Source organism: Sarcophilus harrisii, chromosome 1, assembly GCF_902635505.1.
Source record: "Sarcophilus harrisii chromosome 1, mSarHar1.11, whole genome shotgun sequence".
NCBI lineage: Eukaryota > Metazoa > Chordata > Mammalia > Dasyuromorphia > Dasyuridae > Sarcophilus > Sarcophilus harrisii.
Window position 1 is genome coordinate 436,996,377 of NC_045426.1, and position 25,181 is coordinate 437,021,557.

At 34.0% G+C, this 25,181-nt stretch overlaps 1 protein-coding gene across 3 annotated transcripts in view; it reads left to right on the forward strand.

Moving 5' to 3' along the window:
* The window catches only part of PAG1 (phosphoprotein membrane anchor with glycosphingolipid microdomains 1), a 211,355-nt gene extending 187,085 nt beyond the window's left edge, over nt 1-24,270 (forward strand). For 2 of the 3 annotated variants that reach the window (XM_012541246.3, XM_031946227.1), the window contains exons 9-10: nt 6,699-6,758; nt 15,300-23,600. In XM_012541246.3, the coding sequence (XP_012396700.1) occupies nt 6,699-6,758; nt 15,300-15,644 (405 nt within the window). In that variant the 3' untranslated portion in view covers nt 15,645-23,600. Of the gene's footprint in view, nt 1-6,698; nt 6,759-15,299 lie in introns of all 3 variants that reach the window. The other variant, XR_001120461.3, reaches the window with a different exon arrangement.
* The last annotated feature ends 911 nt before the right edge of the window (nt 24,271-25,181 follow it).

Consider the following 25,181-nt stretch of genomic DNA (forward strand, 5'->3'; position numbering starts at 1 on the left):
ATCATCCTTAATCTTAGTGCCTTCCCTTAAAGACTACCCCCAATTCAACTTATATGTATGTGTATATATATATATTATATGTATTATATATATATATATATTATATGTATCTGTGTGTGTTTTTTGTTTGCACATAGTTCTTCACATGTTGTCTACTTCTTTGGACTATGAGATCCTTGACAGCAGGTATTATTTTTTACCTTTCTTCTTATGCCAAGAACTTAGTACATTGCCTGTTACATTTTACTTGCTTTTCCATTATGTCCAACTATTTGTGATCCAACTTGGAATTTTCTCGGCAAAGATATTGGAGTGGTTTGCCATTTTTTTCTCCATCTCATCTTCTAGATAAGGAAATTGAGGCAAACAGGATTAAGGGATTTGACCAAGCTCATAGAACTAGTAAGTGTCTGAGAGCAGATTTGAAAATGGAAGAGGAGTTTTCCTAATTCCAGACACGGCAGTCTATCACTGAGCCACCTAGCAGCCCACCTAGCACAAGTAAGCATTTTACTAAATGCTATTTGATTGACTGATTTACAGCCATTCATATACTAGACCTTCAGATTCTCTTCTTTCTTAAACTTAATAGTTCCACTTCCTTCAACTTATATAAGTTTAATGTCTTCCCTAGGGTTTTACCTATATAGAGCTTGTGGTTCACTAAAGACTCAATCAATAAGCATTCCTATTCCAATTTTTTCATATGAATTGCTTTCTAGCCCATTATCCCCATCTTTTACTTCTGTAACTGAATTTTTTTAAACCAAGCATGGCATTTTGCATTTAGGAAGGAAGCAGGGTGAAACCATGAAGGCATCTCCATTTTTCATATTTTAGTATAAGGCATGGTCATCGGAAATTAACTCCATAGGAATTAGTGGAAGGTAAAGTCAGACTGTAGCCAGAAGAATCCATTAGGTTCCAGCAAAGTCCCTTTTCACTTTGCTTGATCCTCTGGAAAATTGCTTTGTTCATTTGTTTGGAAAAATTATGTTGTGAATATCAATTTTTCAAGCAAAAAATTTCTTGGCATATAAAAATAATGAAGTTTTTTTTTGTTGTTCTTCATAACACCCCAAATTTAAAAAGCAAAAATAAATCTAAAACCCCACAATCCTAATAAATAGAGCACACTAAAACAGTTAAAGCCTTTTATTGATACTAGTAAAAGGGTTAATAAAATGAACCAATTGCTATTAAACAGTAGCCTAGACTTCACTTCATATATATATTAGAACAAATTAGAATAATAAACCTTGTAACCCAAATTAGTTTTACATAGAAATATGTAATATGAGTAGGCAATTAGGTGTGATATCTCCACATAGTAATAATTCATACCTTAAGTCTTCTACATTTTTTGGTTAATTTTAAAATGGTAAGGATATGGTCCTGCAAAAGACTCGAGGAAGTGAATGGGGACAGGCCCTCCTACCTCCACAGAGCAAAAGACTTTATGTTTCCTGCTAATACTAATGTTGATAGTAATCCCTTGAAAAAGGACACTCTTGACTTGTGTATTTATTACATCAGAAAGATTTGGTATTGATTAGAGAGTAGGCAGATGGCTGAGTAATTACTGATAGTCTCTCAATTACCTTTTTTTGTTAGCAGGAGAGATTTGCAGTGGAATTTGTCTAGTCTAGCAAAGCCTGATGGCTAAATATCCCATGAAATAATGTTTCTTGTTGTCTGTTGGCATACAATAAATCCCATTTAGCCAATTCATTTCTTTGCTTCTCCAAGGAGTACCTGTGAGCCAGACTTCCATTTACCTACAACTTCATCCTTTCTTCTGGCTTTGTTTACAGCAAGAATATCAAGATTGATATGACAGCTGCTTTAGCAATATGCCCACTTCTTGGTCATTGGACAAGTATCTCACATTTAGAGTATCAACCATCAAATTAAATTCTATCGATGTGTGATTCTTAACACCTGCTACCCGCTTTCCTGTAACTTTGCCTGTGTTACTGTAGAAGTAGTAACAGAACACACACAGTACTGGGCCATTCTTTTTCTTTGTTTTGGAGTTTCTGTGGCCAAAAAAATTCATTACAAAGCAGCCTTCCTACTATTACTGCTTCTCTTTCTACTTAGCAAGGCTCATCCCATAAAGACTTGGTCTACTCCTGAGGTCGTACTCAAGCCTTTGTAACATGATATATTCCATTAACTAAATCAATAATCAAAACAAAGACACATAGGTGTCTGCTATACGTCAGGCACTGTGCTAAGTACTGGGGATACAAAAAGATGCAAAAGACTATCTGTGCTTATACTGTGGAGGAATGAGGAAGAGAACATATAAATAAATATGTACAAAGCAAGCTACATGCAGAATAAATAGGAAAGAGAGAAAGCAAGAGAATGAAGAGGGGGTTAGGGAAATCTTCCTGTAGAAGGCAGGATTCTAGTGAGATGTCAAGGAAGTCAGGAAGGTCGATAATCAGATCAGATGAGCATTCTAGAGACGCCCAGAAATGTCCAAAGCCAAGAGTTTCAGTGTCTCCTTCATGCAACAGTTAGGAGGCCACTGTTGTTGGATTGAAGAATACAGGTTGGGGAGTAAGAACAATGGGAAGAAGCAAGGTTTTGAAGGTATTTGAATGTCAAACAGAACATTTTTTATTTGCTTCTGGAGGCTATAGGAAGTTTATTAAGTGGGAGAATTTATTGTCTATGTAATTGGACTTACACTTTAGTGAAATCCTTTTGGTGGCTGAATGAATAATGTATAAGAGTGAAGAAAGACAAGGTAGATAGATTTACCAGAAGTCTGTTGCAATAATCCAGGTATGGGGTGATGAAGGTGAATGATGGAAATGAATATAGAGGTGGGGAAGTGGAGGATAAAAAGGAGTCCAGGATGATTCTTAGATTATGAACCTAAGAGATTGGGAAGAGGGTGTTTCCCTAGGGAAAGGGAAAATGAGGCAAGAAGGGGAGGAGGGTTTGAGGGGAAAGATAACAAGGTCTCTTTTAGACATATTGAGTTTAAGATCTCTAATGAGAAAGAACCCACCACTAGGATTCTTTACAATTTGCACCCATTGCTTCTGGTTCTATAAAACAAGGACAAATAGATTAAGGCTAATCTCTTCAATATGACAACTCTTCACTTACTTAAAAACAAATCTTCCCAAACTCTTTTCTTCTCCAAGCTAATCCCCAATTCTTTCAAAACCAGTCCTTGCACAGTCTCCAGTCTTCTCATTGTTCCATCATTATTGCCCTCTTCTGAATGTACCTCCATGATCTGTCTTAAAACAAGGTACCCAGAAATGGACATTATATTCCAGATGCATTCTGACAAGAACAGAAGCCCTTTGTGCTCTTTTTGTGTTGCATAGGCAACAATTGCCTTTTTGACTTTCATACAGGTATTTTGATTCATGTTAAGTTTCTAATCCCTAAAATGTATCTATAATCAATATTTATTAAGTACTTCCTCTGGGCCAGGCACTAAAACCTCCCTTTTTTCCCCAAAGAAGTTCTGTCCCTCATCTTGTATTTTTGAAAGTAGATTTTTTTTGAACCCAAGTGTATAACTTCATTTTTTCCCTATTAAATTTCATTTTATTCAATTTGCCCTGTCATTCTTCCTATTGAGATATATTTTTTAAATTCTGTTGCAAGCATCTGTTGTGTTACCTGTCCTTCCCTATTTTATATCATTTTAAGGTATTATAAGCATACTAATTCTGTGTTCATGTCATTGATAAAAGTGATAAACAGCCCAGGGTCAAGGGGTCTTTAAAGGGAGTAAAAAAACATCATTAAATCACAATTGGCCTTTTCCAGGAGAGAGAAGAAGAGAAAGTGGTTATATTCATAATAATTGTAAACACAAATTCAAATTCATTGTCTTCTTGCTTTTGCAAGAAACTTTAAAAAAAAAATCTTTCCTAATCATCCATACCAAGAAATTTATTCCTTTGTATTTAATTTTCCACATATCCAATGAATAGACACACATAAATGATACTCTGTCCTCAGAGACTGTGAATTGACTGAAATGGTTAAGGCTCTGAAGAATTAATCAGATGATGACAGATGCAGTCCCCCAAGTGCCACAGAAAAGGTGTTCATCTAATTAAAATGTCTTCAGAATCAAAGTCTTTCTAAGCTACAGCTTTATCATATCGTCCCAATGTTCATCTCTAAGTATATGCATAATGCATTGAAACACAGGCCTGACCCATTCTGGAGCCTTGGATTCACATTGTAGCCAAAAATGATAATTGATTTTTAGGCTGTCTTTTAAAACATGAACTGCTGTATGTTGTCAGCCATTATCTGATAAATTTTATTTTTCCAGGCAATACAAACTGCAGTTCATTTAGTAACTCTGATTTTAATTGTGCAAATCAAAAAAGTACTCTGTTGTGACAGGGCCTAATTTTTAGGTGGCTTTTTAGTCACTTCTTGAAATAATATAAAAGTCATTTTTCTTTCATCTCTTTTTTCATCTTTTTTATTTTTGCACCAACCCCATTAAATTCATTAGATGATGTTCTTTTTTGACAAAATTCCATAAAATATATGAACATTCCATTCTTGTTTTGCTTTTGTCTTCACTCACATCAACATGATATAGCCATATGCTGTCCTATGCCGCATAGTATTGCACCAAACAATGTCTTTTAATACATTCTCATTTGAACCTCAAAATAACCTGCAGAAGTAGGTAGCATTGAGAGCTATTAATCCCATTGATAGATTAAGAAACTGAGTATCAGGGCCAGTTGGTTGCCCAAGATGATATTGACCCTATAGTACTGTCTCAGGTAACACCCAAATTCTCTCTCATCTTCTCTCTCTCTTCCCCCACATACAGTAAAGTAATACTTGCATGATTGATTTGATATTTATGATCTTTGACTCTTTCTTCCTTGATATTCTTATCAGTCAAATGTGGATGATAATACTTATGTTACATAGAAAAGGAGGTTGTTGTGAGAATGAATATAATGTTTATTGAGTACTTTGTAAACTGAAATGTGCGATAAACTAAATGTCAACTATTATGAAAATAATATAATTAAAATATTAAAATAATTTAATAAAAATAACTATTATTAAAGTAAAATGCAATGTATTGGTCTTCTCTTACACAGCAAGACACATGGATGGAGATCAAACAAAAACAGTTTGATTATATATTAGTGTGAAAATCTAGTAGTCTTTCCTACTCTATAAATAGAAAAGGATTTTCCTTTTGTTTACAATTGCCATTTTTGGTGGGGTGCTTCTTCTCCTTCAATGTTTATTATACTCAAAGCCTCTGTTTAATAACTAGCCCATTCCTCTTTCTTAGTTGTTGTTCAGTCTTTTCAGTCATGTCCAAGTCTTTGTGACCCCATTTGGGGCTTTCTTGGCAAAGCTACTAGAATGGTTTGCCCTTTCTTTCCCTGGCTCATTTTATACATGTGGAAACTGAGGCAAACAGTTTTAAGTGTCTTGCCCAGGGTCACACAGCTAGTAAAAATCTGAAGACATATTTGAACTCTGGAAGATAAATCTTCTTGGCTTCAGGCCTGGCATTTTATCTATTATGCCATGTAGCTGTCCCAGGCTTCACCTGCAAACTAGTCCACGCTATAAAATATAGAATGAAATTTCTATTCAGTCCACCCAGATGAGACTTGTGATACTTGATTGTCTTCTAGAAGAGGACTTCTTAAACTTTTTCCATGCACAACCCCTTTTTGCATGAGAAATTTTTATGTGACCCCAGTTATATAGGTATATAAGACAGTTATACAAATCAAACATTTGGTTATAATAAAAATATAACAAATCATAAACAATTCTTTGGTGTGTATATATATATGTATATATATGCATAAAATCTTGTCATTTATTAAAGATGAAAACAAATTTGCATAGTAATGACATGAATGTACTTGTTTATTTTTATATAAAGAAATAAATCTTGGCAGAATATTTGATACTGTTTGCTGTTGCCAAATCATTCACAACCCCCAATCAGGAGTTGTGACCTACAGTTTAAGAAGCTTTGGTCTGGAACAATCCAGCCCTCCTCATGAGTCAAATATTCCTAATATATCAACATATGGTCCCTCACAGTGTGGTCACATTTCATACTCTGACAAGATGATTTCTATATCCATGGAATTAGGAAAAGATTCCAAAAGTCTTGACAATTTTCTTGAATCAAAGAAGCTGGTAATGCAGATTCTGTAAGATTGTTAAAGAAATAATACATTTTTAAAAGAAGGCATGACAATTTTCCTGAATTGAAGGTGCTGATATGTAAATTCCATAAGATTATTAAAGAAGTACTATATTTTTAAAAGGTTATCCCGTTCAGCTACACTTATCATGATGTAATTGAAACAGTATCCTCCCTAATTTAGTGGATTATTTTAACTTATTATCATATAAAAATATGAAGAAGATTTTACCAGGTATCATCTCAGCAGATTAATTAATAGGTCAGAGAGTTACTGAAGTGCACAGTTTCTTTACATCCCTTTATATTGAAAGTTATTGTTCAGGATCAAGTTATCAAACCCAATCCCAAAGCCTTATGGTAGCTTATCTGGAAAGCTGTTAATAATGTGAAAAGAATTTTTATGAGCAAAATATTCCATTGCTTATGTAAATGGAAGACTGAATCCTAAGTTTCACAGTATTTCGTCTTGATGTGTATTTGTTCTTTTTAACAGAGACTTAGTTCGCTGTCTTACAAGTCTCGAGAGGAAGACCCGACTCTTACAGAAGAGGAGGTAGGTTTCTGCAACCATTCATTCCACAAATGTGTTATATACCTAATGGGAACCAAGCACTATTTGAAGCTTTAAGCAGCAAAAAGCCCTAGACATTACCTTACACCTCATGAAAGATTAGCATAAAACAGCTTTACTAATTATAAATCCCTGTGACAAACAAGTACCTACTCTCCCCAAGTAAATGCCTTGTAAATTTTTTTTTTATCTACTGTAGGCAAATACCATCTTAAGCATGCTAATAGGAATATGACTTTGGCGTTGAACATTTTATCCTGACCAGGAGTGACTGATAAGTAACAAGATAAGAAAGAATTGGGGAAAGAGGAATGAGATTTCTGGTAGGAAAAGAGTAATGTCAAAGACTCAGCCTTGAAGGCAGGCTTTGGAAAGGATCAATACATTCAAATATAGCCAAATATCAAACATGCTGCCCATATTGTGGCTCAGTAAGTCAGTACTAGATTAAAATGTAATTGGGAAATATTTAACAAAATAAATAAAATGCAGTAGAACATGGTTTATGTTATGATTTTCCCAGTCAGTACTGAAGAGATCCTTATGTATGGTTTAGTGACTGTTTCTCTCTGAGTTTGACACTACTGCTCTAAAGAATGGTCTAAAGGGGGTCAGGCAGAAAACTAGAGATTATCAGTAGTTGTATGTCCACATGTTGTAATATTATATGGAGCATTTTTGTTCAGAGAAGATTAGTTGATTGACAAGATGTAATCCTCTCATTTTTCCACCAACAAAACTTAGGCCCAAAAGGTTAAATGATGTGTTAGGTACTAGCAGAACCAGTTACAAGTCCTCTGATTCAGAATCACTGAATCCCAGAATTGAAAGGGACTGCAGAGATGGTCCAGAACAAACATTCCTTCTATAATTTACCCCAGAAGTGATCATCAGACTTTTCCGTGAAGATGTCCATAGAAAAGGTCTTTGTGACTTCCAAAGGCAAGTCTATTTTGCTTTTTCTTTATAAGAAACCTAAATTTTCTTCCTTGCAAATTCTAATCTTTTTTAGTTCTTCCCTCTGGGGTATAACAAACAAGTATAATCCTCTTGCAAATGACAGCCCACATAAATTATAACTGAATTATGGGAGCTCATGACATCATTATGAAAGAGAATGCAGAAAAAGAAAAGAGATAGATGAATGTCTTAGGCAAATTCCCAAGCTTATGACAAGGTTGAATAAAGTATAAATCACATGAAGGAATAGTCAGTCAATAAACATTTATTAAACACCTACTGTGTGTCAGATATTGTGCCAATATCAGTTTTCTCCTCTAGATTGTATCCCCTTAGTTGATAACATTACAGAAGGAGAGAACTAGAAAAGGGATTTTATCACAGTAAGGTCTGTCTTAAACTGTTACCCATCTTTCTTCTTGACTTTATTTGACAGCTTTTATTCACATATGCCTTCAACCTAACACCATTCACTCCACTTTCAAATCAATTCATTGGTACAGCTTCTGGAGGAAAAGCACAGACTTAGCAGTTGTAAGTTTGGGAGGGGATGTAGTAGAAGAACTGTAGGAGATGCTATTCCCACTCTCCACTTGATGTGTAATGATACAAAAGCAGCTGAATCAAGAAGAAAAGAGATCTGGTGATGGAATTGTCCACATTGCAGAAGGTACAAGGCAGGAGTCATTGAGATCAGAGAGAGAAATTTCTACTGAGAAAGGACTGAAAAAAAAAGTAAAAGGGCTAACTTTCTGACTCTCCTGAGCCTCTTAGCTCTTTCTGCTGCTGTTTTATGTATGATAAAGCATTTGAAAAGTTGAGCATAGAGGGAAAAAACAAAAATATAAAGCTAAATAGTAACTCATAATAAAAGGAATATAATTATTGGAAAAGATATGACTAAGAAGAACTGAGACAGCAAATGAAAGGGAAGAGGGAAAGATTTCTTCCTATAAAATGTATTCTAATAGATAAACAAAGTGCTTTTCTCCTGGCTTGGTTGAGCCAATGACATTTAGACCCAACCTTGTGCCAGTGGAAGTTTGGCATGCTAGAAAATTAAATACTCAACTCCCTCCACGAGAGGTGGAAGAATTAACAGTTTTGCTAAAGCAAAGTTTTTTTTAACTATAGCTTGTGACCCACACGAGGTTGTGTAACTGAATGGGGAGGTCACAAAACTATGATTTATTATTAGTAAATGTTTGATTTGTGTACCTATAAAATAGGTACCTATTTTATATACCTACATACTCAAAATCCTGCAAAAATTTCTCAGGTGAAAAGGATCCCAAGTGGAAAAAATTTTAAAAGTCCTGCTCTCAAGGAACATCCATAGAGATCCAATAATCCTACCTGCCAAAAAATTTTCCTAATTTAACCATGTTTCTCTCCTGTTTAGAATATTCCAATAGCTATTTCAGCGGGCATGAGGGATCTAATCCATGAATTCATCCAAAAATATTTTTGCGTATAACATAATTAATAGAATCCCAGATTTTCAGTCTAACCCATACCTGGCAGTATTCCCCTCCAAAACAAACCCCAAAAGTTAGTCCAAAATCTTCAGTAAGGACCCTTTGAAAGTTACCTGTTGCATTTTTTGTTCATTCTAACTGCTAAGAGGTTTTTTCTTTGCATTAAACCTAACTTTTCCTCTTTCAACTTCTTTCCCATTGCTGCTCATTCTCTTTGGGGTCAGAACATTTGACAGTCATTCAGTTATATGAGTTAAATATGCCCAGTTTTTTTAGTTGATCCCCATAGATTTTGAAGCATCTTTTTTCTTCTCTTCTGGCTGCTTTCTCATTTAACAATGACTTTAAATGTGGTACCCAAAACCAGACATAGTACCTTTTATATATTCTTAGACAATGCTTCCCCCCCACACTAATCTATCACAATTTTGAGTTATACGTAGATTAATAAAACCTTCATATACTTTTCATATGAATAGCCATCTTGCAATTCAGATGAATTTTATATTTCTACCTGTAAAATGAGAATAATAATACTGGCACTACCCCAATTATAGGATCATTGTAAAGGAACATACCTTGTAAGTAACAGCACTTTCTTCCAAAATTCCCAAAGATATTGTTCTATTATAATTCTTATTCTTCAGAAAAAATAATAAATGTAAAACATTTGCTAACTTTAAGTGATATATAAATATGAGTTGTTATTTTAAGAGCAAAATATCCTACAGATTTGCCATGTTGATTTTTTGGGGGGTTGGAATGGGAGTGAGATAAAGGTGGAGAAAATCATATTAAATCATAAGATATGGGAAATGTAAGGGACCTTAGAGTTCATTTAATCCAATCCTTGCATTTTACAGATGAAGCAGTAGACTCAGACAGGTAAAAAGAATTGCCAGGTCACACAAATTTCATAAATTCATTCCTAGATTTCTAAGACACTTATACACTGGGTAGACAAGGAGTTTAGAGACAACACCCCTTTTAGAAATGAACAGAGTTTATGCCAATGACCAATAAACAAACAGCAAACCTGCATTAAGAAGACTCTTAGACCAGCTGGAAATTTGTGGATTTGTGGAGGGGAAGAAAATATCCCTTGGCAATTGGGAAGCTGAGCATCTGTCAGAAAAACATGCTCATTTCTTTCCTAGATTTTGTGAAATGGATGAATTACTATGTCAAAAAATAATGCCAGGTAATCAAGGATATTTTGACTCGTGTCCAACCATGACTCATAATACCTGAAGCAATTTTTAATCAGTACAGTGCATCCATTCCCTTGTTACCAAAGGAAATTAAGTTACTGTTGATATTCATGGTAGACAATGCTAAGGATGTGATTGAGTATGTTTTCTTGGATGGCTGCCTGCTATTACCATAGGGAATTTCCTGGATATGTATATCTTTCTAGGAGTGCCAGAGACACACAGATAACTCTTTAAACTATATAGCATAAGACTTTTGAAATCAAATGAAAAGAAATCAACACAAAAATACTAATTTCTAACATTTGTATGGTGCTTACAATGTGCCAGATACAGTGCTAATTGCTTTACAACTATTATCGTATTTAATCCTCAGAACAACATTGGGAGATAGATGCTATATATTATCCCTATTTTACAAATGGAAAAACTGAGGCAAATAGAAGTTAAGTGACCTGCATATAATGATAGTGCTAAATGTCACAGGTTGAATTTGAATTCAAGCCTTTCTGACTCTTAGCCCAGAACTCCTATTTACCTAAGACCTCTATCATCTGTCTCCAAAATGATACAAGCCACAAAATAGTGGATATTGTTTACTCTTTCTTGTCTATAATTTAATAATATTATTATGCTTGTTTTTCTTATAATTATAGTTAAAGACTATAGAGATCATTTAGATAGTGGTGATGTTCAGTCATCTCAGTCATATCTTATTCTTTATGACCCAGACACTTAATAGCACTTAATTCTGTTTGATAAAATGATCTGGCAAAGGAAATAACAGACCATATCTGTATCTTTGCTAAAAAACAAACAAACAAAAGAAACCACCTCATGTACAATATGGGCCACAGTATTACAAAGATATAAATGAACAACTGAACACAACATATATATAAAAATATATATGTTGTGTGTGTATGTGTATTGTATGTCTCCCATTTAGATATGTAAATTCTATGCCATGTTGCCTGCAGCAAGAGAAAAAATTGTGTTTGTTAAATAAGTTTCCTTGTTTAAAGATTGACTTTTTTAGTTAGGTCCCACATCTGAAGTAATTGATTTTAGAAATATTTTATCAGTTCTGGACATTTGCAGTTTATTGTCAAAAAGAATAAAGCAATGAAAAGAACCTTGAGCTTGGAAGTTATTGGACTAGGTCCTGCCATTCACCCATTCTGTGACTTTGGATGTCATTTAATCTCTTTAAATCTCAATTTCATCTTCTATATAAAACAGCATTAATTCAGCACTTGCCTTACATTATTTTAAGGCTACAATAAGAATGAAAATGTTTGGTAATCATAAATCACTCATTTATATTAACTATATAAATCACTACATATTGTTATTATATATGTAGTGATTTATGGAATCTACAAAAAATTATGGGAGAAAGTATATTGGGGTGGAAAGGATGACTGATTTGGAGATAATGAAACTGGGTTCTAATCCCAACTCAGATACTTTCTGCCTATCTGATCCTAATTCACTAAACCTGTGTGAGCCTCAGTTTGCCCATCTGTAAGATTTGGAAGTTAAATTAGATAGCTTTTAAGATCCCTTCCAATTCTAAATCCATGATCAATCATCTAATGATACAATATCCCTCACAATTTAAACTCCCTATTAACTTAAGAAAACCTATAATTTAGTTAATAGTTTTCTTGCTGGCAATAATTCACAAATTATATTATCCATAAATATTTTTTCTTTTATGAAAATAACTCTATGCATGTAAAACCCCCTTTTTTTTTAATGGAAAAAAGTCTAAATGAGAAAGTATTCTAGTCACAGGAATTCTCACTATGGTATAATAAAAGAAGGCAGGAGAAAGGGAGGCCAGAATCTGAAGTTCAGGCTCAGTTCTGATAGGTTTTTACTGTGTGAACTAGAGAAAATCATTTTATGTCTCTGGGCCTTAAATTGGACTAGATGACCTTTAAAGTCTGCCTCCCCCCTCCCACCTTCCCTAGCTCTAACATTCTGTACTTTTATGATACTATAAACACTTGACTTATTAAAATTATATGCATCCTTGAATGCATGCATGCATCCTATATATACTACACCAATGTAATCATAGGTCCTAACATCACCACTACTACTCCTTCCCACAAAAAAATTGAAAGAAATACCGTTGCATCAAAGTTAGTTTTCATCTAAAGCCAGAGAGAACAAGAGGTATTTCATGAACCATTCTCTGCCCCATTGCCATGTCTCAGGCAACCCAGCAGTAATGCAGGGGCAGGGGGAGGAAGACATAAAAAAGGAACATATTTCCAGGATCTCTAAATTCTTGCCATGCAAGATGGTGGCAAAGGGAGAAGTGTTCTTGTCAATTTTACATTCTCCCCTTAATAAAGTCATAAAATCATATTAGAACCCCAAGTTAGCCCATCAAATTCTATTTAGTCCATAATACACTTAAAACACTTTAACATTTGATATAATGCTTTGTCCTGCTATTTCCCTTTCATTATGAGTTAAATAGAATCTTGTGGGCTGAGCCAGGAACCCAATATCCACCATTTATGACATATTTTTAATGGGAAAATGCATTCTGAATTCCAAACAGCTGACTTAAAAAATGAAATTTTAGGGCACGACCTCTTTCTGAGGTCTGAAGCTTGCCTACATTATTGCCCAAAATATATTTTCCATTTATACCAACAAAAATCTTTCCAAGAAAATGCTTTTCTATCATTGTGAAATGTTTCTGCCTACAATAGAAAGATTTATATATCACATTATACCAAATATATGATACCATGAAAGGCAGTGAAATTACCACTTAGAGCACTGGACAGAAAGAGCTGGGATCAAATGCTCTCTTATTCTTACGAGCCATGTGATCACAGGCAAATCACGCTGAGTCTTAGTTTCTGCTTCTATAAAATAAAGATAAAACACCTGTTGTGCATATTTCACAAATCTGCTAGAAATATAACATGAGGTAATATTCCATAAAGCAATGTAAAGCATTCTATTAAGAACTGACACCATTACTACCTCAATTTCTACATTTAGGTTCTCATTTGGGATTGATAAATCTTCAAGTTAATTTGCTAATAGTTTTGAAAATGACTTTAGGACTTATCAAAAGATTAACTAACCATTGTTCCCTAGATTTATATTTATAGCAACATCAAATGTATATGTGGTTATGTAGGTTCGTAGGAACTTTCAATTATATTCTGTAACCTTCAATTTCTTAAACTGTGGTTGGTGACATCATATGGAGTCTTGTAAATGAATGTGGGAGTCACAGAATTATAATTTATCATCAGTAAATGTTAGATTTGTGTATCTATTTTATAGATCTATATACCTAGTTATATAAAAATTTCTTGGATGAAAAGGGGTTGTTAGTGGAAAAAAATTTAAGAAGCTCTGTTTGTAATACTTTATAACTCTAAAAACTGAGATTATAGCTCCAGCATTAATGCTGGAGCTATAATCTCAGTTTTTTATTGCAGTTCAGTATTCTTTTTTATACAACATAGATGTGTGCATATCCATACACACACACTCATTCTGTCATTGATTTAACAATAGCATGTTGGACATTGGTGTGATTCTCTCATTTTCAGCATAAACCCCAATCCCAGAATCACTCCCACAAGGTCTTTAAAATGGAAATAGTTAAATAGTATGATAGGATTGTACTAATGGTAACAACAGAGTCCTAAGTGTTCTATGTGTTGTTACCTATATTTGACTTGACAAAAGTCAAGTACTATCTACCTTCAAGGGGCTTACATTCTTACTGGGAGGAAGAGATGAATACAGCTTAGAAAGATAAAGTAAGATGAAGTCATTTTAAGAGAGAGCAAGCAAGAGGATTAGAAAGGTAGCACCTGAATTGAGCCCAAGACTGGAATGAGCAAGGTATGAATTCTAGACTTGTCAAGACCATCTTTGCAAAGGAAGCAAAAATAGGAATGAATGTTTCTTGTGGGAAACGGCTAGCAGGCTAGTTTCATTGCAACCAAAGTCTAGGAAGAGGAATAATTGGACATAATATTAAAAAGTCAGGGGCAACTAGATGGCACATGGATAGAGCTGGAGGCTCCTGGAGACAGGAGGACCCGAGTTCAAATCAAAATTTGACCTGAGTCAAAAGGACCTCAGATATTTAAGACTTACTAGCTGTGTGACCCTGAGCAGGTCACTTAACCCTAATTGCCTCAGCAAAAGAAAAAAAAAATACTACGAGACTATTGAAAGATTAGTTATATAGATGACTTTAAATGCCAGGTTAAGGAGTTAAAATTTAGTCCTGTCATCAGTAGCTTGTTCTGAAAATCAAATGAGATAATATGTGTAAAACACTTAGCATAGTGCATGCACATAATAAGTGATTAATAAATACTTGTTCCTTCCCACCCTCCTCAGGAATCACCTTTGCTATTTTATTCCTTTGTTAACTTAATTAAGGACAAACCAAAAAAGTATATATATAGATAGATCCAATAGAAGAAGCATATCTCAAAAATATGTAAATAATAAGAATAATCAAAAGCTAATATTTATATAGCACTCACAATATATCAGACACTGTGCTAAGGACTTGACAATTATCATCTCATTCCCTGTGAGACAGATGTTATTATTATCCCCATTTTGCAGTTGAAACTGAGGCAAACAAAAATTAAGTGACTTGCCCATGATCACAATCAGTAAGTTTCTGAGGCCATATTTGAACTAAAGTCTTCCTGATTCTGGGTCCAGAGCTCTATTCACTGTCCTTAAGGGTGCTTAAGCACTCATAGATGAACCCACAGTTCATTAAAAGGTACTATGAGGAAGGACTGGGAGAAAAGACATACAAAAGCAGTTAATGATTCAAATAATGATTTCTTTTCTAGATTTCTGCAATGTACTCATCTATAAGTAAGCCAGGACAGACTCTGAAAGTGCCAGAATCCACTTACTCCTGTATTCAAGAGGTAGCTCCAAAGAGATCACCGTCGTCTGGTAATGATCTCTACGCTACAGTACGGGACTTCGAGAAAAACCCAAACATCTTGCCTCCCCCCGGAGTCCATTCAAATGGGGAGCCAGAGCCTGACTATGAAGCGATACAGTCATTAAACAAGGATGAAGAAAAGACCGTGTCAATGGCCAATGGTAACCACATCACTTTTCCAAAAGAAAATGACTATGAGAGTATTGGGGACTTACAACAGAGCAAAGATATCACCAGACTTTAATGCGAAGACAAAATTTTTTTTAACATTATACTATCAGCAGTTTGGAAATGTGTCTCTATTTGAAGAAAAACAAAAAGTCATAATAAATCACAAAATATGCATTGCTTTAGAGAACTGAAAACAATGGAGGGGCAGTGACCATTTTCCAACTTTCTCAAGCAATAAGGTACACACAGATATGCATTCACACATATATAATAAAAATAAACAAACGTTTCATCCTCCTCCCTAAAATGGTTCATTTCCTCTTGCAGTGAAGATAAAAATGTTGGCGGTTCCCAAGGATGTCCAATATATTTTAAATGAACCATATTCACTATAATGTATAGCACTTGCCTAAAATACTGCCTTTCAGAAGAGCCAGTTGTTCATTGTTTTTGCTACCTGCTGAAAAATTTTAAATGTGTGGCTGTTTTTCTTCTCACCTTCAAACTGAACAACTCATCCCAAGGATTTTCTCCCCTAAAGTTCAGGATTTTTACTCCAGCTTAGACCTATTTGAACTACGGCTAATGTGTTTGCCATCCCAATCTTCAGTGCTCTTCAGGGAGTTGCTTATTCAGCAGCTGGGGATTCAAACTCCAGCACGCAAATAGGAGATTTTCTGTGAGTCTCTTCAGAGTTTTGTCACTTCCTATGTTGGCACTCTACTAGTGGCTTACAACAAAAGTACTTGAATTCAGTTTTAGATGCTTTATTTTATTTTTCTAGTCAAAAACTTTTTTCGGTATTTTAAGAAGATTCAGAATTTTTTCAGTGTTTTAAGAATGTTATGGTACTTAAAGAATTCTTTTTAATTAGCCGGGAACTCATTATTTCAAACAGAGAGCCTTAATCTTTATGTTTGGACACAGACCACATATTTGGACAGTGGCCACACTGTCTGGCTCTGAAGGGCTGGGAACACAAATGTGTGTTTCAAAGTACCTTTTCTGTCCATATTATAAGAGTATTGACTGGCTTGAGTAAGTCATTCTCAGAAATTAATCTAGATTCAATAGAGCATTTGTAAGCATTTATTTTTAGTATGTAAATATCTAAAGCATTTTGGTTTGTGCCTAGCCCCTAAAGAATATCAGAAATTATGTAAATGAACTATTTCCATCTTACAAGTCATTTATAATCTTCAAAAAGAACAAAAAACTCAGAAAACATCTAGGCTAGTTAATTACAGGTAGTTTTTTTTTTTTTTTAAACCTTACTCCAACCACATATGTAAGAGTTGAGAGTTTTAAAGATTCAGGTTTAAAATGGTACATTGAGCTGCTGGTCAGAATCACCTTAGTAAATAAATAATTAAATAATTGTATTTTGCTCATCGGTACTAATATTTTGAGGTACAAAATTGTAGAAATACTTGGTTGAAACAGTTGCACAGAAGACAAGGAATCTTCCTACCAATTGTCACTATTCCCAGTAAGTGCTTATTTGTTATTTCTTTCAGGTTATTATAGTTCAATGATTATGCTGCCTAACTAACAGATTTTGATGAGCAACTAGGCATTTCCTACTTTTTATGTTAACTTGAAGCCAGTTGTCACAATTTAAGGAAGAACCCGTTCTGCTCCAAGCTGGTCTTACATGTACCCACTCAGATCTTACAAAATGACCATTCAAAGATTTCCTTTCCTAATTCAAGAAGAAATCTCATTATTGGTATCATTGTGAAGGATGATTTACAGTCATTGGAAAACCACAGGTTCTTCTGACCACTAGAAAAGGAGGAAATTATTCTGTATTGTTATTAATAATTGTCACCCTTTTGGTTTCATAATGTGTGCTATTTTCCCCCTCTCTGTAACAATGAAAGTTATCGGGAGGCTAATACTGCTTGAAAAAATATATAGTTTCATAGATGTGCTTTCCAGCAAGTGGAATCATTTCTTTGATTTCATGACTGTTCTATACATTTAGTTAAATTTACAATTCTGAAATAAGACTTATTTCTAGGGGAATTAGCTGATTAGCTAATCAAGCATAGGGTTTATATCTTCAGAAACCAGATCTCCTGCTAAGACATTAGGAGTACAACAATAGACTTAGCAAGAGAGTAAACTAGTCCAAATTACATTTCCATAGTACAGGATAAATGGCAGCATTCCTAGAGAGCCAATGCTGTGGAGTAATTGAAAATATCTTTACTGTATCCAAATATCTGTGACCACAAGTCATGACTTAAGCACTTCATAGTTAATGAATTAGGAACTTTAAAAGGCCCATCAGTTCTTGTATAGGGTATAGGGTCTTCATTCAATATATGTTAATAGTAATTGTCACATATTCCTGGCCAGCTAGGCAGTTCCATAAATAATGGACTTAATTATCACCTCTTGGCCTCAAGAAGTTATTATTCATCTCTAAATGCATCTCTTAACAACAGGAAGAGTAATTTTGGTACTGAACCTGACAAAACTTTTAGAGAGAAACCCTCTTTTTTGCATTTTTTTCCCCTTTAATAGCTTTTAAATATAGATTCTGTGTATCAGATCGGTAAGATATGCATTAAACATCTCTTGATTTTGAGGACCCCTGACAGAGGGAGATGTAAGGTCTGTCAGTTAATTAACAGGTTGTAGAAGAAGATTCAGAGAACCTGATTAAAAGCAACACACACACACTCCCACCCCACCCCCCCCACACACATACACAGACACACACTCTAAAAGATTGGATAATAGCACAATGATTTCTATTGAGGACAGGATATAAAGAGGAGTTTGGCTGGATATTAGACCCAATTGTTGTTTGCCTTTATTGTTCCCTTTTGGACATTAAACAACAAATAAAATATTCATACCATTTTTCATACTTCTACCATAGTTGGATGAAAATCTGGAAAAACTGATCACTTCTACCAAATCCAACATTATTAAAATTCAAATATACATGAAGAATCCCTTTTGCAAATCAGTTGTTATTTCTTTTTATGAATTATATTAGAGTTCTTTAGATATATGAGAGATCTGTCCAATTCTTCTGTATATCAGAATTACAACCTCACCTGGAAATGAGCCAGTGATATTCTTCTGTTGTTGTTATTGTTTAAACTGGATTTATTTTAAAATTCCAATTTAACTTTTTATTCCCATTATATTTTTTGAATAGAAATTTTATCATAAAATGAGTTTAAAGAATTTCTAGGAACAAATTACAGTCTAGAGAAAAAAAATAGCAATTTCCCCAAAAAATAATCTAATGTTTATTCTTGCATCTCCTATCCTAATGTAAATTATGTCAATAGTTCTTTTAAAACATTTGAAAATATAACTTTTCCTTAGGTGAAAGGTGATGATCACTATTTTAACTGCCTTGTCACAAAAATCCAAGGAACTATGTTTAATTAGGTGCTAAAATTAATGGCTGATTGTCAACACAAAGCAATATTGTCATTTTACTTTAATATGGGACAGCATCTATTTATTCTAGAGAACATGTTTTCTTAATTTTTCTAATTCTGTCTATTTATTCTTTTTTTCAACTGGTATTTTACAAAGTGAAAGCACCAAGCACCTGGTTATCACTTACACATATCCCTGGCACTCACTGAATGAGAAGCAGTCGGTAATGTGCCATCTGAATGTTCATCTGAGAGATTAGCTGAACTGTTGTCAGAGAAGCAAGACTGTAACATATTCTCTAACATATGGTGATTTAAAGGAAAAACTTTCTTAAGGAATTCTGACTCCTTAAACTTTTCTTATATGAAAACATTCTAATTCTTCAATATCACCTACATTTTCTTAATTTTCCCTGCTACAGTATAATCCCCATTGAGAAGTTTTAACTGCTAGTTTACAAAAGTTTTTTTTTCCTTTTTGTGTCATTGAGAGAATGACAATGAAAATGTAAATAGATATACTCCTCAGATATGTGTACAGTAGGAGATTTGGCCTATAGCTTTAAAAAAGGAGGGGGAAAAAAGGTAAATGTGAGAAATGACAATGGAGCCAATGCATGGTGACTCCCCAAGACAGCAACAGCCAATGAAAACATAGTAGTTATCTTATTCCATTCTTTTTAGTTATTTCTGTGGTTCTAGGCATGGAATCAGCAGGCAGTAAAGTAATGTGTTTTTTTTTTTTTCAAAAGGATGTACTCCACAGATTTCAGCATGGCTGTAATTTCAAGACTTGTGCAATTCTAAAAGTCATTCACATCAAGACTGAGATGCAGTTTTGTAAATGAGTAAATGCCAAGATTTCCTTTCAGTGTTCCTTGTAATAGTCAGTCTCACTCAGTGTGGTATAGTGATAATGTTCTCAAAGTGTTGATTTGTGCTGCTCTACCAGATTAGCATTGGCTGCTGAGAGCCCAGTAGGTACTGATGGTTATTTCCTGGATTTCTTGACAAGTTTATTGTACAATGCTTTGGGGGAATTGGGGGGTGTAGGGTTAAAATAATGTTCAGTGTTAAGTGACTTATGTGAAAATAGGAACACGTCTATAAATATAGTATGGCCTTTATTTACAGTGAAACCCTAATTTTGCTGTAATATCTTCTTGTTTTGTACTGTAACTTTCTGTAAATGCTTTAAACCTCACTGTGCCATTAGATGGTTTGAACAAAATCTTCCCAATAGAATAACCCAAAGTGCTGAGATTAGAATGCTGAGAAAGCTGTCCAGAAAAACATGATAAACTCAAGTTAACCAGTCAGTATTAACAGAATACTAAAGGGAAAAAAAGAACTAGGAGAAGAATATTCACATTCTATAAATGTGCAAATGAACTTTCATTATCCCTGCCCTTCATTTTATCCAGGCACAGAGATTTGTAAAGTGCTTGATGACTTTTCCTAGTATTTTTTTTTTTAACCAGTCTCCCAGATCCCTTCAAAATCTCACAGGAAAAGAGATTTACAATCGTGTAGTACTTCTCAGTTATCAGCCAATTTGGTTCTATCTTCTCTTAGTACAATTAGATTAGATTTTGCTTGCCAGTATACTGCTTGTGCACCATGGGTATTTGTCAAAGATGTATTATGCTCTAGTTGTCTCATCACACAGTGTAATGTGTTCAAAAGGCTGGTAATTACCATTCCTCAGACTCCCGTGTTTCAAATCTACAGAAATAAAATGCTTCTATGTCACCTTTTAAATGATTGTGTAGGTTTTACACATTTTATGTTTCTGTGGGCCAGAAGTAGAACAAAACATAGTGATAGAGACAGATATACAAAGAAGAATGTTTCTAGTCTGTGTTCTTTATTCATGCATTTTTCTTCATCAGAGTTGACCATTAGAAAGTTATGTTTTTTTCTTCTATATGATTCATACTTATTTTTAATGGCTTCCCTTGAACAAAAATAATTTGAGGTGCTTATGTGGTTCTTTCCTGAATATCTAAAAAAGTATTTATAATGTCAAAATTATGAAATGCTTAAAATAGTACAAAAATATAACTAATAGCACAGCTGAATTTTGTGGTGGGAGATGCCTATATCTGCTCCAGTGCTTTTATTATTCTTTTTGGTCCAATTTCCTTTACAGTAGCAGCCCTCTTTACAATCACTCTTTTCAATCCTTCTTTCATAATTAGGACTCACCTACTACAGCTCCACTCAAAAGTTTTCAGCACTAGTCCCAGTGCCAAAATGTAAGGTATTCACAAGCTAATGGTGAAATATTCCTTAGAGAACCAAGAAGAGTAAAGCACCCCTATAGCACTTGTTTCACTGAACCATATGTGTGCCATTTAAAATGATGATAGCACTGGCCTTTCATCAGTATAATGAATTTTGAGTTGCTTTTCCAATATCATTCAGCCATTCAGGGTTCTTTACCTACTCTCTCTTATGGGAGATTGGTTGTCTATGGCTTTGGAAAAGAATTGTTCTGGGAATAGTTATGCTTCCACCTAAATACTTAAAAAATGCTTATTGAGTGACCAGTCTTTGAGAGATCAAACCCACAATCTTTACTTCATTGGCACTATGACCTAACACTAGCACTACATCAGGAAACCCTTTTTGCTCTGCAAAAGTTCCATGAGAGTCTGTCTTATTGACTGCTCTGTGGAAGATAAAATTCTTGTTAATAGTATATTTGAACAACAGAATGGTGTCTAACATTAGCTCTCAAAACTTGGTTTATATTGTCATCTAGTTCCCTCCCAGGTCTGGCAATTTCTGATCTTAAACTTCAAGGCAAATATATCCAGAAGCACACTAACTTTAGCATTGTAAACATGATCCTTTTGTTCCTTTAGTTATTCACATGGGTTTACCAGGAGGAGAATACCTTCTCAAAAAAAAAAAAAAAAAAAAAAAAAAAAGTAATTTACAGAGCTGCTGTATTTATAATTAATTGGGATTTATCCTCTTTTCTCTGTACCCACCTGTGCCCAAATGGCTTGAAATTGTTAATGTGTCTAACCAGGGAATGAGTGAAGAATTGGAGAGAAGTTGGCTGATTATGTGCAAGCTATCTGACATTGAGAATCCAATTCTACTCACTTCTAATTAGTGATTCAAATGTTTCAATAATATAATAGTTATGATTGCAATTTTCAATATGTACAATATTAGTTTGTATTTAATTGTTTTGCCTTTTCTATACCATAATAACTGATCACAATTCATAATTCATCTTGAGGATATAAACATTATTAAGCCCCTACTACATACATGAAAGATTGTCAAATGTAAAAAGAAAGTTCAGATTGAAAAAAAGTGTTCTGATTTATTACATTACATCCATTTCCTTAAAAAAAAAAACTCACCTATATGATAATTATATAATCTAATATACTCTAAAGGATAATTAAAGCTCAAAGGAAGAAACTTTTTGACCCCTGTAGAATGCAAATTAAAACTTTGTGGGAGTGCTACCTATCTTAATGATTTGCTTTTCTTTCATTAACTTCCCACTGTCATACACACATCCCCCCACCCTCATAGATTACAGATCTGAATCTATCTAAAAATAGTATCTAGTGCTTTCTTACTATGGAGTGATTCTTTTATCCTAGGTTGTCCCTCCTGAGAAGTAGCATTGCAGTATAGGAGACTTCCCCTGAAAGATGGCAACTCCATTCACAAGATGAAAATAGTGATAAACCAAAAAGAGCTTGAACGTTTCTTAAACAAGTCTCAACATACTTATTAAACACCCAAGCTACCTAAGATATTTATCATCCATCATTAAGGTTTTCCTTTTTAAAACTAGCAAAAAAAATATTTTTAAATCTTCCCTAGCATTGCACAGGCAGGTGGCATCTACAGGATAACTATGTGCATAAAACAATGGTAGGTAGTTTTTATAGTTGCCTATTACTAATTATTTTAAATTTTACCATTTAAAGTTTACTCAATCAATAAGCATTTATCAAGCACTATCTGGATGTCCCAGGGACTGTTCTGGAGATTAAAGATAGAAACTCAGAAGCGGAAACAGTCCTTGCCTTCAAAAAGGGGTTATATTCTGTCAGGATCTATCAGGATTTCCCTTTGCATTTAGCACAGACTTTTTTTTTTTCAAATTAACTGTGTCAAGTAGCTATTATGTACTCAGCAACATGTAAAAGAAAAATTGATTTCAATTATATGTCTCTGTTTACCCAGCATCAGGAAAATAGAACAATCTTCCCAACTCCCTTTCTACCCTTCTAAGACTTTATAATGCATAAATGTGTACAAGATGACTGAAACTATAGACTAGGTTACTAAATCAATAATTTAAAAAAATAAAATTATTCATTTCCATTTCTTTTTACCTGGAAAAAGACTGGTCTATGAATGACATATTGTCACAATATTAAGTTGTAAGTGGCTAGACACACCCTTTCAAGGAATTCCAATCATTGAGACATTCTTTACTTAAAATAAATAAATAAATTCCTCAAATCTTTACCAAAAAAAGTACTTCCCTGATCAGTTTCTGTAAAACTATAATATCAGTCTGCAATATACAGTGGAAAAAAGAAAAATACAAAAGTTTTTTTTTTTTTTTCAAATTTTTCTAGTGATACAAAATAGCATCTTTCATCAATTTTAAAGAGGAGGCAATAGCTCTTCAAGTGATAATCATTGGTTTTGGAATCATGAGTCCAGAGTATCATTGACAACTCTTGACTTACTTGGGCAAACTAATTAACTCATGTGCCTCAGTTTCTCCATGTGCAAAATGGGGATAATAAAACTTAACACTGCCTACCTCACCAGGATGTGATGAGGGCAAGTGAGATAATTGTGAAATGCTTTGAATTTTTTGAAAGAAAGGTGCTATACAAATTGAAGGCATGTTTTTTTTTTTTTTTAATGAACCAGTTATTGATTCTACTTAGGGTCTTGATACTACTGCTACTGCTCATCAGTGGATAATTTTAAGACTGATGCATATTGTTCACTTCTTTATTCAGATCTTGATATATCTCTCAATAGTGGTACCCAATAAAGTGAAATGTGTATTTTTCAGCTTGTTTCTATTAAAAAACATTTAAATTGTGAATCTTCACAAATGGCTGGAATTTGACATGTAACTTCAAAAGTTACATGTAATGAACCTGTATTCATTCCTGTACATAAGTATAATTATGTGTAAATATCTGGTATATTGTAATTACAGACATTATTATCAAATTGTCTTTGTCTTTTTTAAATTGCAATAAAGTTCAATTTTCTACAAAAGTTATTTTAAAAATTATTGGCTATTTGGGCAATGCAAAAAAAAAAATCTTCCTAACAAATGAATGAGTTACTCAAAGGGTAGTTCCTACTGGACCAAGAAACTGGATTATTTTAACAAGACAGATGCCAACATGATAGGCCATATTTGCTTCCCTCCTTTTCCTCACTGAATTATATTAAAAAGTGCCAATCACCCTAGGGGACTTTGGGAAAATATTCTATTACAAAAGGAATGGAGTATGCTGACCCTAGAAGGAAATCACAAATTGGCTTCCCCAAGAGAACTTGGGTCAATTTTATTTCCCTATGTGTTTAGTTAGCTCCAATTTGTTCCTAATCCTCTTCCTCAATGCCCTCTTTGATTAAGTGGTAAAGAAAGGCAAACTTCTTATTTGGCAGTATTCCTCTTCCATTTTATATGACCTTCTAAATCATTTTGTTTCCCTTCCCATTCCACTCTTTGTCCTCTACTGTTTTCATATTGCCCCCTGGCTACCCAAAGTCCCTCAGTCTCATCCAAGTTTGTCTTTCCCAGGTACTACAGCCAAACTTTCTCCTCTCCCCCTCATCAAAATTGGCCAGAATTGGAGTTCTAGTAAATTACAATAAATCTAATAAATTCTAATAAAAATAAGTTCTATGTAAAAAATTATCCATTTTGAAAATACAAAGCTATAATTAAAAAAGGAAAAATATGACAATTCACTTATAAAGGGGAGAATAGTCTTTATTTATAAACCTGTCTCAAAGTGGAAAAATGCTGACTGAAAAGGTAATGTATTCCCCACTACTAAAAATATTTTAGAAGTTTTATTTTAGACTCTTGTCAGAAATAGTGTACATGATCACAAGTCCCTTCTCAGAAATCCTAGAATTAAAATCATCTAGAAAGATATAACAATACAAAGAAA